Source organism: Megalobrama amblycephala, linkage group LG10 (assembly GCF_018812025.1).
Source record: "Megalobrama amblycephala isolate DHTTF-2021 linkage group LG10, ASM1881202v1, whole genome shotgun sequence".
Lineage (NCBI taxonomy): Eukaryota > Metazoa > Chordata > Actinopteri > Cypriniformes > Xenocyprididae > Megalobrama > Megalobrama amblycephala.
In genome coordinates, this window is record NC_063053.1 from 27,578,311 (window position 1) to 27,595,093 (window position 16,783).

The following is a 16,783-nucleotide window of genomic DNA, read 5'->3' on the forward strand; positions in this document are numbered from 1 at the left end:
GGGGGGTTTTTTAGGTACACAAAAAATATTCTTGTTGCTTTATAATATTAATATTGAACCACTGTACTCACATGAACTGATTTAAATATATTTTTAGTACATTTATGGATCTTGAGAGAGGAAATGTCATTGCTGGCTATGAAGGCCTCACGGAGACATCGTATTTCAACAAAAATATCTTAATTTGTGTTCTGAAGATGAACGAAGGTCTTACAGGTGTGGAATGGCATGAGGGTGAGTAATTAATGACATTATTTTCATTTTTGGGTGAATTAACCCTTTAATATAACTCTGAAAGAAGAAAGTCATATACACCTTGGATGGCTTGAGGGCGAGTAAATCATGGGGTAATTTTCATTTTAAAGTGAACTTATCCGTTAAGAAAGAAGAAATTTCTTAAGATCAATTCATAAGAATTAAATCGTAAGAAAGTTCCAACTTTTCCCAAGAAAAGTTCATAAGAAAGTTCCAACTATTGACAATTCTTAAGAAGTTTGTAAAAATATTTTCTTAAGAACATCTTATTTCTTTTCTTAAGAAGAAAATTAATAATAATGGATCATTGCTTACATTTATTTATATATCAATTGTACAATTTGAACAACCCAAAAAATTAATTAAACTTAAGACAAGTTGGAGGTTTTCCAAACTTTAAGATGTTATTTATGATTTTTAAAGAACATTCTTTTCAGGAAGTCAAATTATTCTAAAGTTTTGTCTTTAGAACAATCTCAAAGTGTTAGTTCACCCAAAAATGAAAATTCTGTCATTAATTACTCACCCTCATGTCATTCCAAACCCGTAAGACATTCGTTCATCTTTGAAACACAAATGAAGATCTTTTTGATGAAATCGGACAGCTCCATAGACAGCTACGCAACTGACACTTTGATGCTTCAAAAAGTTCATAAAGAGATTGTAAAACTAATCCATATGAATTGAGTGGTTTAGTCCAAATATTCTAAAGAGACACGATCGCTTTATATGATGAACATATTGAATTTAGGCTTTTATTCACATTTTATTCCCCGTTAATTGTGCCATGTTACACACACTTTAAGTGTGGGCAGACAAATCTCTTATCGCTGGAAACTTTTTGCATCACACCTGGTTAGGAAATATGTCTGGATTATTGTAGAACTGTATTGATGTATTTAGTTCTGGCCACTGGTAAAACATCTATTATAATATAATGACATGTTAGTGATTTAAATGTTGCTGGAAAGAAAATTATGTTTTGAATGGCCACCAACATGGTGTAGTTACAGGTCTACAGCTAACTTTCCATGTTACCCAGCCAAACCTCGATTCTGATTACTCTAGCTGACTCTTGAGCTGAACTTGGCTGCTTTTCACTCCCTGCTACAGGTATGGTTCCAGAACCGCCGTGCCAAGCAGCGGAAGCAGGATCGTATCACCCAGAAAGTGCTGCCGGTGGGCAGAGTGCCAGGGCGAGGGCCTCTCTTTAGCAGTATGTGTGTGTCTTCCTCTGCCATGGGGCGGCAGTACCAGTGCCCTCATTCCCTGCCACACATCCCCCGATTCTCTTCAGTGCTGCCCCCTGGAGGCTTCCCATCCCATACGTCCTCCAGCAATCATTTCTCTTGCCCCTCCGGCCCTGCTCCATCACCAGCCACCAGACAGCCTGATGACTGGTACAATCAGCTGCGTACCATCGGATCATCCACTACTTCAGTGCTCTCACTGGCCTCTGTGTCGGCGCTGGAAACCACTAGTCACTGGAACTAGAGCAAGTGCTGATGGGTTATTGAGTAGCCGTAAACTCTTTTATCTTCCCTTTTGTACAAGAACAAATAATAAAGTTTTTTCAATGACAAAGCAAGATTGATGTTTTCTGTCTTTATTATATTTTCCGTCACACAGAACATATTTTTCTCTCAATTATTGCTATATCTCCATAGACAAAACTAATTACATTTATATTGATTTCCTTCATCAATACTAAACTGTGACAATTAAACTAGGTTCAGTTTACACTGAATGCACTGCAGACTTTAAATAAGGACCATTATGAACATGTTATTCTCATCTCAGATGAAATGTACAATAGACCATATGAGATTTTAAATTACATTTCTACTCAAAGTCATCAATAACAATTTTCAGCTTTGGTAGAAATAAATTACACATGATTAAATCAAATGCTGTTCATTTTGCCATTTTATTTATGTAAAATAAACAGACATGGGTCAATGACAATCTTTGAAATATTTTGCTGAAAACAATACAAGCCAAGTTCTTAGAAATGTGCTTTTTGCTGGTTACATTCAGTTTTGGAAAACTTTTATACCATTTACAAGAAAGGTTTTTTTTTTTTTTTCTGCATTTTGGTTGAACCAAACAAGTTTGATTTGGCAGAATAATGTTTTAATAAGCAGTTTTATTAGGGAATAACAATAAAAAATTATCCCAAACTATTAAAGTTTTCTTCTTTAATTCTTTTAATAATAAGGCTTTCTTCTTCATTATCATATTAGGGTAGTTGCATCACCCAAATATTTTTTAATTTATGCTTCAAAAAATATAAAAAAGATTGTTCATCATGGAATAATGTCACTATATTGATGAATTAACTTCTTAATTTCTGAATAAATTAATAGATCCTAACAAAAACAGCATCTTGTCATTGACCCATATGACATTTTGTGTACATTCAGACTCTAATGGCAAGCTGAAAATCAGATCACCCTGATGTTTTAGAGGATACGATTCCTATTCCTGTTTTAGAAATGGACAACTAAATCAAATAGATGGTAGCTGTTAAATCCATCCAAAGTAGCATTAAGCCTACAGAGGGATTCATCAAGACTTACATGTCTGAATAGGCATTTTGGACATTTATATGTACATATGTACTCACCAAGTTCTGCCCTTTCAGATCATTTTGAAAGGGTATTTTTATAATGACAGTAACAGTGATAATCCTTTTAAGGCAGAAAAAGTGTGTGTTTGCCATCCTTCATCAGCAGAGCAGCGATTATGTCCGACATTAGCTTCACTTAACCATCAGCTTTGCAATAGAGTGTCACTGCAAAGCATTTATTTAACAATAACAATTTATACTTGTTTACATTGGATAAATTTGGCAGTTTATACATCAAGGGTCCATTCTGACAAGAGATGCAGATGCGAGTGCAACAATGAATAGTTACACTGATGGCATAAATACAAAACATCTCATGCCCCTCACGATTTCACTGTATGACATTTTATACTGGTTATACTAAAGCATGAATATACTGCGTCTGTGAAATCGGACACACATGAGGGAATGTGCTAGAGATTTGTACATCAGAGGTAATCTGCATTCACAGTAAGGCCACGGCTGTTCCCGTCGTCTTTTACTCCAGAGACCTCGCAAACTCTGCATAGTCAATGTAGCCATCATTGTTTTTGTCATCGTCTCTGAGGACGTCATCAATGAGGTTGATGAGATCCTCTTCCTTCATTGGCTGGCTATCATCTCCCCTTTCCTGGAAACCAAAGCCAGATAACAATACTTATTATAACTGAATGGAACACGACACATGTGTGTTGAAACGAATGGAACACAACATGACAAAATGATGGAAGGAGAGGCTGAAACAACTGTACTTAAGGTAAGATTATAAAATCCAATTAAAATTAAATCCCATCAAATATTATATTTGTCATTATAAATTAATAATATTAATAATACAGTAGTTCATTTGAAAAAAAAAAAAAAAAAAAAAAGTGTAGGTTTAGAGCTGCACAATTCTGGATAAAGTGAGAATCACAATTTTGTGTGTTTCAAATAGAGATTAGATAGAGACAACTAAATAAAATAACACAATTTACTGGAGGTTCTGACAAAATATTAATTGCTGCAGTCTATTAAAAAAGGTTTTTAATTAATTAGAATGATTTTATTAAAAATTTGGTTTGATTGAATGACTCATAAATACTTCACTTGTTTAATTACTGGATGAATCAGAATGTTCAATTTGTTTTTGAACAAATCTCTTGAATCAACAATTCAATGACAAATACATTTTTTAACAGTCACTTGTCACCACTCACTGGCGTAACCGATACAATCGTTATTTGATGTGCCAAGGTACTTTCAAAAGGGGATCTGCTCTAGTTTGATTGCTCTAGTAGACATCAGTGTTATATATCTGAACTATAAATTTTTATCCCAGTGCTTCTGTGATCATTTTGGATTATTTTAAGACAGAAATAATGATGTCAAAGTACAATATATCAAAACAATCTCTGTTATGGTTTGATTTATATATTTTTTTTTAAATCACGAACAAAGTGTTGTCAAAGTCATTCTCTCATAAGATCGAAACAAGAATCCCTCAGAGAACCATCTTAGGTCCTATTCTTTTTAGTATTTATATTAATGTCCTTCCTGAAATATGTCTTGATGTGAGTATTCAAATGATGACAGTTATTTATGCATCTGGTAAAAATTGTGTGGAGGTTGCAAAAAAAAAAAAAAAGATAACAAGAAACCTGGCTTGATGCCTCTTGTTTAATCTTAAACATTAAAAAGACAAAGCCTATATGTTTTTCAATCAAAAATTATTAGAATTATTAGATTATTAGAATTAAAGATGAGGTTATTGAACAAGCATCAGAGGAAAAATATCTTGGCATGATTTTAGATTCTCAGTTAAATTTTAAACGTCATGTGAAAAAGATACGTAAAATGATTAAAGCAAATCTTACTAGCTTCAAATTAATAAGACATATGATCATGCCCTTCTGTTTTTAAACGTGATGATATTGTCACATGTCCTATGGATTAACTATTTGGTCTCAGACTGTAATTAATCAGATTGAATGCCTCTACAACAGAGCCTTGAAAATTTTAGATGGAAAGCAAATAAGATACCATCATTGTCAGATCTTAAATAAATATAGGATTTTAAGCTTTGCTCACTTTGTCTTTCTTCACTACGTAAAGTTTGTGTTTAAATAGTCTTGCCCCTCAGCGCTTATTTAATTTCTCTGAGAGATTGCAAGGGGTGCAGCAGATCCACCAGAGCGGCTTCTAGTGGGAATTATAAAATTCTCAGTAAAATGTGTAAAATTTTGGAATTCATTACCTGATTGTTTAAAATCTGCTGCAAGTTTTTTTAAAAAATGTTACTAAGTCTTGGTTAATTCAGCAACAAACTTATACTCATGTTTAAATTTTTTTTCTTTTTCTTTTTATTATTATTTAAATTATTAGATTGTTATTGTTGCTGTAATTGCAATTTCTAAAAGCCCTTATAGAGACAAGTGTTGCAAATTAGCTACAAGCACTATAATACATGCATTGGATGGCTGTTGTCCCAGTTTTATCTATGTTTATTTTATCTGTCCCTATACAAATAAAACATTAAATAAATAAATATATAAATAAGCTGTGAAGCTGTTTTATACAGTACCTATACATGACAACTGCAGCGCCAACACAGATTTGAATGTTCTGGTATGATTTTGTCAAAGGTTTAATAGACATAGCCGAATTGTAGTTATTTAGGAATAAGATCGTGTGGGTGTTTGAATCGATTAATCGTGCAGCTCTAAGTAGATTGTGTCCAAACTTTGAACCAGTAGTGTACACAGCATAAAGTCAAGCTCAAAATTAGAGCACACACCTCTCTATGCACATGAGTAATGGCAGTGGCAAGCTCAAGTCCATCCAGCAGATTGTTGCCATCATAGTCGTGCATCTTGAAATAGTGAAGCTGCAGCTCTTGAGGTGTCATGTCCGACTCTGGCTTTTCAATCACCCCATCTAAATGCTCCATGATGTGGCTACAACAACAGAACAGAAGAAAGGTTAGATTACAGACAGAATCATTTTAGACAGGGGTGGTAAGATGATAAGCATTAGTCGATAACGGTGACATATATGCGCATCAAAAAAATCAGTATCTCAAATTATTAGAATATTTAATTTCAAGTTCTATTAAATTACCATTCTCAGGGTATAAATACTGGGTTTAGGTCAATAATCCCAACAGCAGTCATGGGGAAGTCTGCTGACAGTTGTCCAGAAGACAATCATCAAGACCCTATACAATGAGGGTAAGCCACAGAGGGTCATTGCTGAAAGAGCTGACTGTTTGCAGAGTGCTGTGCCAAAGCAAATTCATGGAAAGTTGACTGGAAGGAAAAAGTGTGGTAGGTAAAGGTGTACAAGTGAAAGGAATGACCGCAGGCTTGAGAAGATTGTCAGGCAAAGCCGATTTCCCAGAGTCTGGAGGAAGAGTGGAGAGGCACAGAAACCATGTTGCTTGAAGTCCAGTGTGAAGTTTCCACAGTCAGTGATGATTTGGGCTGCCATGTCATCTGCTGGTGTTGGTCCACTGTGTTTTCTGAAGTCCACAGTCAACGCAGCCATCTACCAGGAAATTGTAGAGCACTTCAGGCTTCCTTCTGCTGACAAGCTTTATGGAGATGCCGATTTCATTTTCCAGCAGGATTTGGCACCTTCCCACACTGCCAAAAGCACCAAAAGCTGGTTCAATGACCATGGTGTTACTGTGCTTGATTGGCCAGCAAACTCGCCTGACCTGAACCCCATAGAGAATCTTTTGGGTATTGTCAAGAGGAAGATGAGAGACACCAGACCCAACAATGCAGATGACCTGAAGGCCTGAAAGCAACCTGGGCTTCCATTACAACTGAGCGGTGCCACAGGCTGATTGCTGCCTCGCCGCATTGATGTAGTAATTCATGCAAAAGGAGGCCCAACCAAGTATTAAGTGCATAGAAATGAACATACTTTTCAGAAGCCTGACATTTCTGTTTAAAATATCCTTTTTTTATTGATATTATGAAGTATTCTAATTTTTTGAGATAGTGAATTGGTGGGTTGTTAAATTAAAATGAAAAGAACCAAAAGACTTAAAGTACTTCAGTCTGTGTGCATTGAATTTATTTAATACATAAATTCCACAATTTGAGTTGAATTACTGAAATAAATGAACTTTTCCTTGACATTCTAATTTATTGAGATGCACCTGTATGTGTGTGTGTATATTTATTTATATACATATACATATATATACATATATATACACACACACATATATATATATATATATATATATATATATATATATATATATATATATATATATATATATATATATATATATATATATATATATAAAATGCATACCAGTAGCTACAAAACATGCAACTAGGATTTACAAAACAATGTATTAGTTACTATTAAATTAGTAAAGAGAAACAATTTTAAAATGAGTTCTGTGGATGGATTAAGTATGACCTTTGTTTTCCTGACATATTAGAGATCAGGACAGACTGCTCCAGTGCAGAGGTCATTTGGCAGAGAGTGCACTTTTGAAAAGAATCCAATCAAAATCAACAAATGCTACAAAAATATATTTCATCGGATCAGTTTCACTGAATTTGAATACATGTATAGGCTCTAAAAGCAGTTTTAAAGTAGGCGGGGGGGGGGACCTACTCACTCTTTATCCTGAACCATGTTCCTGTCCAGCCGTGTGATTGGAGGGGGCATTTGATTTGGAGCAGCTGGTTCTCCATGCTGTCCTCCATGGGCCCATATAGACAGCATACAGCTGGAGCAGAGCAGGAACCAGCTCCATAATCTGAGCTGCCCAGACCTTTCTTTCAATCTCATTACACTGAAATCACGAGGTAATAAGAGTTAATGCGAGAATAAGAATGACAGCTCCATTCATTACTACAGCTGGAGCAGCCTACTGACCATTATTTGACCAATGAGAGCAACACACATTTTAAGAATCGTAATTATTAGATTACACAGACGATTTATAATGAAAAAATCAGTATCTATAAATCTGAGAAATGGGCTCGTGTGACTGACATATGGATGAACTTGAAAAATGAGGAATCTAAACAAATGGTAGAGGAAAGTAATGACATAATTACTAGCAGAAAACGGAATATAATCTATGCTGAAAGGTGGAAAATTAAAAAAAAAGATAGATTTGAATATTGAAACATTACAGGAAGAGCCGTCCAGACACACAAACAGCAGTTGTAGACGTTGCACAGTCACCTGAACGCTTTTCTGCCTCTCTCTTAATACACCTTACAGCAATACAACAACATACACATGCACATTTACTCACCTGCTATGAATCACAGTTGACGGGTAAATATTCGTCCTATTTATTCAGGCACAAAAGAGTAACTGAACTCCTACTGATGTTTACTCAGCACCGCTCTTTTTGACTGCTTTTGCTTGCCGTAGTTGCCTTTCACCTCATGGACACGACAGCTAAACTCTGATTGGACACGATAGTTTTTAAAATGCATTATTATTTGTGGATAGGGTCAAAAATACAATACGTTATATAGTAGGATGGAATAAAAACGCAATGTATAAAAATATACTCCAAATTTTACATTAGTACTACAAACGTTAAAATGCGACGTGCTCTTATATTTATGTATAACATATTTAGCCAAAAGCTAAATCAGATTAGTCATAAAAATCATTTTTTAAATTTTTAAATCTTTTTTTTTTTTTTTTACAACCTACAAAGCAGAATTTCAAAGATATATAAAGAAAAGATCACGCTGATTGAGGTTTTTATTTAATTTTATAATTTGACAAGTCTTTATTACATAATATTTAACCCAATGATTGCATTCTCACATTTAAATATATACCAGGAATAATAAATTAGAAATTATGCAGAATTATTTTTTCTTTTTTCACAGGACACGACAGCTGCACGCTGATTGGATTTGAGTAAAGCGTCACAGTAAGGGCGCGTCTAGGGCACTGGACAGTAAATAATCCACACTGTCTGCAGCAAAGCTGAGGAATGAATGAGAGCACCTATACCTGTCAGTGATAATGATGATGATTTTGTGCCTAGTTAATCAACCACCACAGTCAACTGCATGGCAAACCTCTACAAAGAAAATGAGAGGGCCAAATCTATTTTCCGACAGCTGGAGGTTCGGTTTATTGCATTCTTGGTGGCGTAGAAATGTGACTTTTAGAATAGCCAGTAGTCATGCGTGATATTTCCTAGCAACCATAGTACTTTGAATGTTGTATGTTGATTTTGATGGATATATTATTGGCAGTCTATAAATTATTATTTTATTATTAGTTTTTATTGTTATTTTGATAGCTGTAAATTAGTCTATTTTATAAACTAACCTAGCCTACTTAAAATTGCTGACTTTAAATGTTTTTTTAATACCACACATTAATTGTATCTACCACCCACAAGATATCACTTAATCAATTCACAATACATATCAAACATATCACAGCTGTCACATCAGGCTCTATAAAAACAAAACAAACGAGAAAAAAGTCAAAGAGTAGTAGCCATTCAGAAGCGCTCTTCGTCTGTCAATCATTTTGCACGCTCGAGTGTGCTTACGTCGGTCATTTCTGATATGTTTTCCCCGAAGAGAAATACTTTAAACTTAAAAGTTGTAGATATATCTGTTAAAGGTGAATTTTGTTCAGGAGAACACCAGCATATTTAACCTCCAAACTAGCATATTGTGGATGTACATGTATCGATCAATCAAAGCTGTCAAGCAGTTTAAGTCGCCCGCTAGATGGCGCCACCATGTCTCGTAGGGGTCAGGAGGACAGGTGTCTCATTTTATTGACATTTGCATTCTGTGGCAGGTGCTTTGCATCAAATTAGTGAGTATTTTCATCTAAACAGAAACATGACTTGGGCTGCACCCGAAATCGCATGCTTTCCTACTAGGCTATATAGTGGACTAAAAACAGTATGTGACAAAAGAAGTATGTCCGAATTCACTGTATAAGACCAGGCAAAAAGTACCTGGATGACCTACTATTTCCAGTGAGATACTGAAGTGTGCATATGATGGACACTTTATTATCCCATGAGGCCATCGGAGAGGATTTGTCAATTGCAGTGAATTGGCGCAACTGACACTGGGAGGTCACGTGATAATGACAGCATGGCAAATGTATTACGTCTGGATTACAGTCATACTACACACGCTCATACTATATTGAACATACATTTTTAGTGGTCATGAAGTAATTACATATCTGACATAAGTACCTACTCGAGCGTATATGTGTTTTCGTAAGCAGCCGTTGATTCATTCCAGACTATATGATGGAAGCAGCTTCCTCTCTTGATCTGATAGGCCTAATTCAATTACAACAAGCCCTGCAAATAGTTAACAAGATTTAATCGGTTAAATAGATTTAGTCATGTAGCAGTGAAGGGATTTCAGGGAAATGGGACATAGTTGTCAAGGACAAGGCTTTGCTTCAGAAAGAAGACCGGTTAAACTACATTTATGGTCTTAACAGAGTCTTAACACATTGGCCCACATGATGTTTCAGCCCAGTAAATGGTGCTTGCTGTCTTTATATGCACAAAGGCTATTATTACACTGTCAGAAAATGTTACTTTAATGTGTCTTCTTTCTTTTTAAGTCTGTATGACATTTTATCGTCATAACTGTGATTTAGAATATTGTGGTACAAGATGGTTCTTATCATTTAATCAGCTGCCAGTTGGTCATACCAGCTTAAAGGGTTAGTTTACCCCAAAATGAAAATTCTTTAATCATTATTTCATCATCTCACCCTCAAATTGTTGTTGTGACTGTAAGATATTTTAAGAATGTCTCAGTTATTTTTATTATTTATTTTTTTGGTTCATACAGTGGACCCTTTTCACCAGCAGTGATAACACATTTCCAGTTATCAACATTAACTATCTATAACATAGATGCAAATCTAGTAAACATACATGCAAATCTAGTAAAGTTTTTCATATTTTCATTAAAAAAATATAATGGCCTATATACGTACAGTGCTATAGGCCTATTTACTGTTTGTAAACATTCGGGATGCGCGCGCATCGTGGTTGCAGAAAACCCGGGAGTGATAACCAGTACGACTAGAGAGTTACGACGAAGCGGTTCAAAGTAGTTAAGATTTAGAAACATTATAGAATATTTTGATTTGTTCTTTTTTTTTAAAATGTTGTCGGCATATCACAGCAGCTTCACCCAGCGATAAGCACTGTTATTTCAAAAAAATTAACATTACCGAGTGGGATACAGCTTACGGATCCGTTTGCCATAGCACCTTGTCAGTGGTTAAATGATGAAACGAAATGGCCAAGCATCCAGTGGCCAGAGATATATATTTACCTGATTGACACCTCAAGTGTATAGCCTATACTCAGGAGAAGCTAAAAGCGTATAAGTCTCTTGAGGCGTACAACTTTGTTTTGTTTTTGTTTGTCATGAATTAAAAGAATAAAAAGTTAATTTCGAGTTTATATCTCACAATTCTGACTTTTATTTCTCGCAAATCTGAGTTTATATCTCACATTTCTTACAAAGAAAAACAATTGTGAGATATAGGCTACTCGTTATTCTGTCTTTTCTGAATTGCAATTTATCCCGCAATTCTGACTTTTTTCCCCTCAGAATTGTGAAATAAACTCACAATTGCGAGGAATAAAGTCCGAACTGGGAGTAATAAACACGCAAATGCAAGAAAAAAGTCAGAATTGTGAAATTAAAATTGTATAGACTGTTTAAAAGTTATCTATGTGAAATGTTATAGGTTTAAATGTTATTTCAATGCTGTAACTGCTATGTATGTATGTCCTCTGAACTGCATATGTGAATATTATGTAGACTTACTGTTTACATCAAATTCCTGCTTTAATAGTAGACTAATCCTTGCAGGTGTCATCAGTCCAGTCTGTGAAACGTCTCCGTTTAGCTTCAAAGGACGTTTTCAACGATGGTTTTCTTTCAAAATTAAGACTATATTTTTTGATTTCCGATTCCAACATCCAGAGGCACAACAAAACATTTTTCTCTTATTCTCTTATTTTCCTCCAATTGCTACCGCTATTTTTCTGCAACCACTATGCGCGCGCAGCTGCAAGTGACGTCATTGTGACGTCTGCTCCAAAGTGGTCTATACTTTGTGTTATATTACCTTGACATTTAATTACAGAAAAAAATAGTTAATGCTGCTTCTTGAGTGTAGGAGTTATGGCAAATTTTAAATCTGCTTTAATCAATCTCTTGATATTTTTGCCCTAGACTAGCCTAAAGCAGCTAAGACCAGTAAACAAGCGTAGGCTGGTTTAAGATGTTTTTAAAGGCATTGTATTTTCTTTGTAAGAGCTATGAGCTATCCATTGGCTAGAGGTCACCATCCACATTTTGATTCAGCAAATCAGTTCGGGTGAATACAGACAATGATTAAAGGGATACTCCACCCAAAAAGTCTCTCATCATTTACTCCCTCATGCCGTCCCAAATGTAGGTCTATAGGCATAAAAGTTTAAAACATTAGTATTTCTCTCTCAATTCAATTCAATTCAATTCAAAATTTCTTTATTGGCATGACTGTAAATCATACAATATTGCCAAAGCATACATAAATCAAATATTATAACATAACTTAAACTTAAATTAACAGTGTAACACATTAGAACATGTCAGCAGAACAACAGAACATTTGATACCACAGTGTTTAAACATATATATATATATATACACACATACTGAGGGTCACTGTGGTGGATGGTAGGGAAACACACTGAGGTCAAACACACACATTCACCTGCTGTCTCTCAGGCTGTGGCACATCCACATGTATCTTGCAGCCAGTGCTGCTGTTTGTCCCTTTCCTAATATTATCTTTATTTGTTCTACTTCACTCATGGCTGTAAAGTTCTTTATTAAGTTACTGAATTTGGTTTCTCTCTCTCTCTCTCTCTCTCTCTCTCACACATACACACACACATACGCACACACACACACAGGTTTGTTTTGCTATCAAAGTGAGGACATTCCATAGGCGTCATGGTTTTTATACTGTACAAAATGTACATTCTATCACCCTACACTATCCCTACCACCTAAACCATCACAGAAAACATTCTGCATTTTTACATTTTTAATAAAACACTGTTTAGTACGTTTTTAAAGCTATTTTAGGTATGAGGACTCATGAAATGTCCTCATATTTCACGTTTACGTCGTAATACCAGTGTAATACCCATGTCATTATACAAATTTGTGTCCTCATAAATCACAGAAACGCATACACACACACACACCTATCATTTCACTTTAGAAGACATTGATTCATCAACTGGGGTCGTGGATTAGGCCTACTATTGTGTTCGCTTTGTGTGGTTTTTGAAGTGTCAACATTGGATGTCCCGCACACTTGTCCAGTGGTTCTCAACTGGTTTAACCATAAGACCGAAATGTAATAAATGTAACCATGGTCATTACATTTTTAGGAACTGAAACCAAGCTTATTTATTTCTCAAATACACAAGTACCATCCTACTTTAATTGTAAGAATATCACTAATGAACCAGTTACATCATTTATTGGTACTTTTTGGTAATTTCATGACTTACTAATTGCAACGTAACTATGACATGAAGAGTGCGCACTATGTGCACAAGGGGTTTTTTATACACTGAGCATTTTTCCGTTCCACTACGCTACTTTTCCATTATTTTTTCCATGTAAACATGAGCTAGAGGGCCGTGTTTGACCGTTGCGCTCGCATTTTGCATCTTTTGCAGCATCTCACGCATGACAGGACAGGGGAGTTGTTTTTCTGAAGTGAGAGAGACTTTTAATTTCATAACAAGTTACGAAAATAACGTTAGAATAGCTTGCCAACATCTTATGGCCTGACCGCAGATACTGAATCAGGACAACGCATTTTTATTGTGCCTCTGACAGAAGAGTCAACAGCGTTCACACCTTTTTCAAAATAAAAGTCTTGCATAAGAAAAAACATAGAATTTTAGAATGAGTTTTTGTTGTTGTTGTTGTAGTTGTTTCTTTGGCTACACACTCCACAAACTACTCAAAACGGTCTTGCTACACACTTTTGCGTCGCGACCCACCAGGTGAGAAACACTGCATTAGCCTATATGGACTCACAGAGAAGGGTTATTTTTCCAAAAATCTCCGTATACGTTCATATGAAGAAAAAAAAAACTACATCTGGAATGGCATGAGGGTGCGTAAATGTTCAATTTTCATTTTTGTGAGGAGTTTGCCCAGTGGTGTAAAGTATTCGAGTAAATGTAATTAGTTACTGTACTTAAGTAGTTTTTGGCTACTTTGTAGTTGTACTGAGTATCAAATATATTAGCAACTTTTACTCTCTACTTGATTACATTTTTGAACAAGTAAATGTACTTTTTACTCCAGTACATTTGTGATGAATAATGCAATTACAAATTACATTTTACATGGCACCTAACTTTTTCTGCAGCAGTTTGTTTCTGCTATAAAGAAGCAATATCACCATCTATCTACTATATCTTGTGTGTTTTGCCTTTACTTACCCAAACTTGTCAACAAGGCTACTTTACATGAATGCGAGTGCATTAGCAGGTAGTTTCTGAATTGCAGGTGTTTGATTTAAAAGGGTTAGTTCATCCAAAAACCCTTCGTTCATCTTCAGAACACAAATTAAGATATTTTTGATAAAATCTGATGGCTCAGTGAGGCCTGCATTGCCAGCAAAATCATTTCCTTTTTCAATGCCCAGAAAGCTACTAAAGACATCTTTAAAACAGTTCATGTGACTACAGTGGTTCAACCTTAATATTATAAAGCGATGAGAATACTTTTTGTGTGCCAAAAAAACAAAATAGTGACTTTATTCAACAATATCTAGTGATGGGCAATTTCAAAACACTGCTTCATGAAGCTTCGAAGCTTTACGAATATTTTGTTTCAAATCAGTGGTTCAAACTGCCAAAGGCACGTGAACTATTTAAATTTCGAAATACACTTTTGACATAACGAATCCTCGTTTACTGAAATCACATGATTTTGCTGCTCCGAACCACTGATTTGAAACAAAATATTTTTTTAAAGCTTCAAAGCTTCATGAAGCAGTGTTTTGAAATTGCCCATCACTAGATATTGTTGAATACAGTCATTATTTTGTATTTTTTGGCACACAAAAAGTATTCTTGTCGCTTTATAATATTAAGGTTGAACCTCTACTCACAGTGGAAATGAAAAAGGAAATGATCGTGCTGGCAATGCAGGCCTCACTGAGCCATTGGATTTTATCAAAAATATCTTAATTTGTGATCTGAAGATGAACGAAGGTCTTAAGGGTGTGGAACGACGTGAGGGTGAGTAATTAATGACTGAATTTTCATTTTTGGGTGAACTACCCTTTAAGAATGTGCGCATGCTGTGAATTAATTAAACTTAGTTAGCCTACCTATATAGCTTTCTCAGTAGCCTTCATTATATTCACTTGTCTAAGAAAATGATTCATAAAACATAAATAGGATATCACCTGTCTGACAGTTCTGAACGACCCCATGTTTACTGTTTTTTCACTGACAGACGAAAATGAAATATGTTCTTTGATAATTACAGTGGAAATAGGCAGTTGAAATTTACCAACGACACAAACATCTAGCTTATCGCCATCGTGTTATTGTAAATATATTTGTACATAGCCTACAACAGTTAGTTCTGGTCCTCATATCTGTTTGAACGAGAGGCGTTCTGCTGATATTTCACCAGTATCAATAACAATAAACATAAAGCCTCCTCTACTCTGTAGACTATATCTAATTTGCACTGTAGATCATGCAACATTTAACCTGATAATCAGGTTTAAGAATATTATCTGTTTGACAAACAATGTTCCTGTCCACTGACATGGTTTTAAAGCTATTTTTATAATTTTTTATCTAATTAAAATGCACATATGCAGATCAGGGAAATCTAAATTTTCAAAATGTTCCATGCATTTTAGCTCTTTCGTTAAAATTCTATCATAAAATGCTTGAATGATGCCTGATTCTGAATGATGTTCAGTTACATATAACGACATCACGATATTATTTAGATTTCTTTTAAATAGGCTATTGTCTAATGGAAAGAGAGGCTGGTCAGATTTAGAATATAGCCTAAAATAAAATTCATTAGTCAAAATGTGTGGAAACGCGAAGTGAAATTGTATTGTGTGTTGTTGTTTTTACAACGGTCGGTGCAAGTGCAACTTGGCAGGAAAACTCGAATACATGCAACAATGAAGAGGAATAATAATGTTTTAACTTTTATTGAATTATTAACGGGAATGATCAATATTCTTCAGTCACTGAAATGGGCAAAGCCTTCTAATGTTTGTTTGCACATGCTCAGTGAGTTTCTCGTTGACAGTCGGCAGTCACTCCTCTGGTGTCGGTGGAGCGCGGTCACAGAGACGCAGGCGGGATGTCATCGCGGCTCTCCTTCTCTCAGTACCGCTTAGAGGCGGAGGTCGAGCGCTGCCGTGCGGAGTGTCAGTGGGATAAAATACCGTCTTTAGTGGAGCAGCTCACTGCTGCGCGCCTGCATGACGATGGTAAGTGCGCGTGCCACAATAGAATAGAAGAGAGCCAACAGTGATGAGTGTGTGTCTTGTTCCGCATGAACTTTGCACCTTTCTGTTAAACTCTGCCAGTGTTTACCAGTTTGCTCTGATATCAGTCAAAGAAACTCACATGCACTTTTTGAGACGTCTGTTTTAGGTTTAGATTTAATTTGTCAGTGCACTTTTTAATTTCAGAAAGCGAGAGAGAGAGAGAGAGAGAGAGAGAGAGAGTGTATAACGCCAGTTACTCATGTGAATCAGAGATGTAAATGCATGCATTGCACACACCCTTTAGTTAATACAGGTAGACGCTGCTTGACTTAAAGTGATAGTGTCATAAATTACTCACCATCACTC

General features: G+C 35.5%; 3 protein-coding genes across 8 annotated transcripts in view; 2 read left to right on the forward strand and 1 right to left on the reverse strand.

Moving 5' to 3' along the window:
- prop1 (PROP paired-like homeobox 1) overlaps nt 1–1,874 on the forward strand; it is a 33,408-nt gene extending 31,534 nt beyond the window's left edge. For all 4 annotated transcript variants that reach the window (XM_048205607.1, XM_048205608.1, XM_048205609.1 and 1 more), the window contains one exon: nt 1,369–1,874. In XM_048205607.1, coding sequence (XP_048061564.1) covers nt 1,369–1,749 — 381 coding nt within the window. In that variant the 3' untranslated portion in view covers nt 1,750–1,874. The remainder of the gene's footprint in view (nt 1–1,368) is intronic.
- Nucleotides 1,846–8,292, reverse strand: mcfd2 (multiple coagulation factor deficiency 2, ER cargo receptor complex subunit). 3 transcript variants are annotated; one of them, XM_048205611.1, is made up of 4 exons: nt 8,136–8,292; nt 7,488–7,664; nt 5,640–5,799; nt 1,846–3,494 (listed from the first exon to the last, which is right to left on the reverse strand). In XM_048205611.1, the coding sequence occupies exons 2-4, from the start codon at nt 7,658–7,660 to the stop codon at nt 3,363–3,365; spliced, it is 465 nt and encodes a 154-aa protein (XP_048061568.1). In that variant the 5' UTR covers nt 7,661–7,664; nt 8,136–8,292; the 3' UTR covers nt 1,846–3,362. The 3 variants fall into 3 exon arrangements, with proteins under 3 accessions (XP_048061568.1, XP_048061569.1, XP_048061570.1); XM_048205612.1 differs by lacking the exon at nt 8,136–8,292 and adding an exon at nt 8,011–8,031; XM_048205613.1 differs by lacking the exon at nt 7,488–7,664 and having other exon boundaries at nt 8,136–8,259.
- A 569-nt stretch (nt 8,293–8,861) lies between these two features.
- ttc7a (tetratricopeptide repeat domain 7A) overlaps nt 8,862–16,783 on the forward strand; it is a 62,203-nt gene continuing 54,281 nt past the window's right edge. The window contains exons 1-2 of the mRNA XM_048205606.1: nt 8,862–8,973; nt 16,234–16,417. Coding sequence (XP_048061563.1) covers nt 8,917–8,973; nt 16,234–16,417 — 241 coding nt within the window. The 5' untranslated portion in view covers nt 8,862–8,916. The remainder of the gene's footprint in view (nt 8,974–16,233; nt 16,418–16,783) is intronic.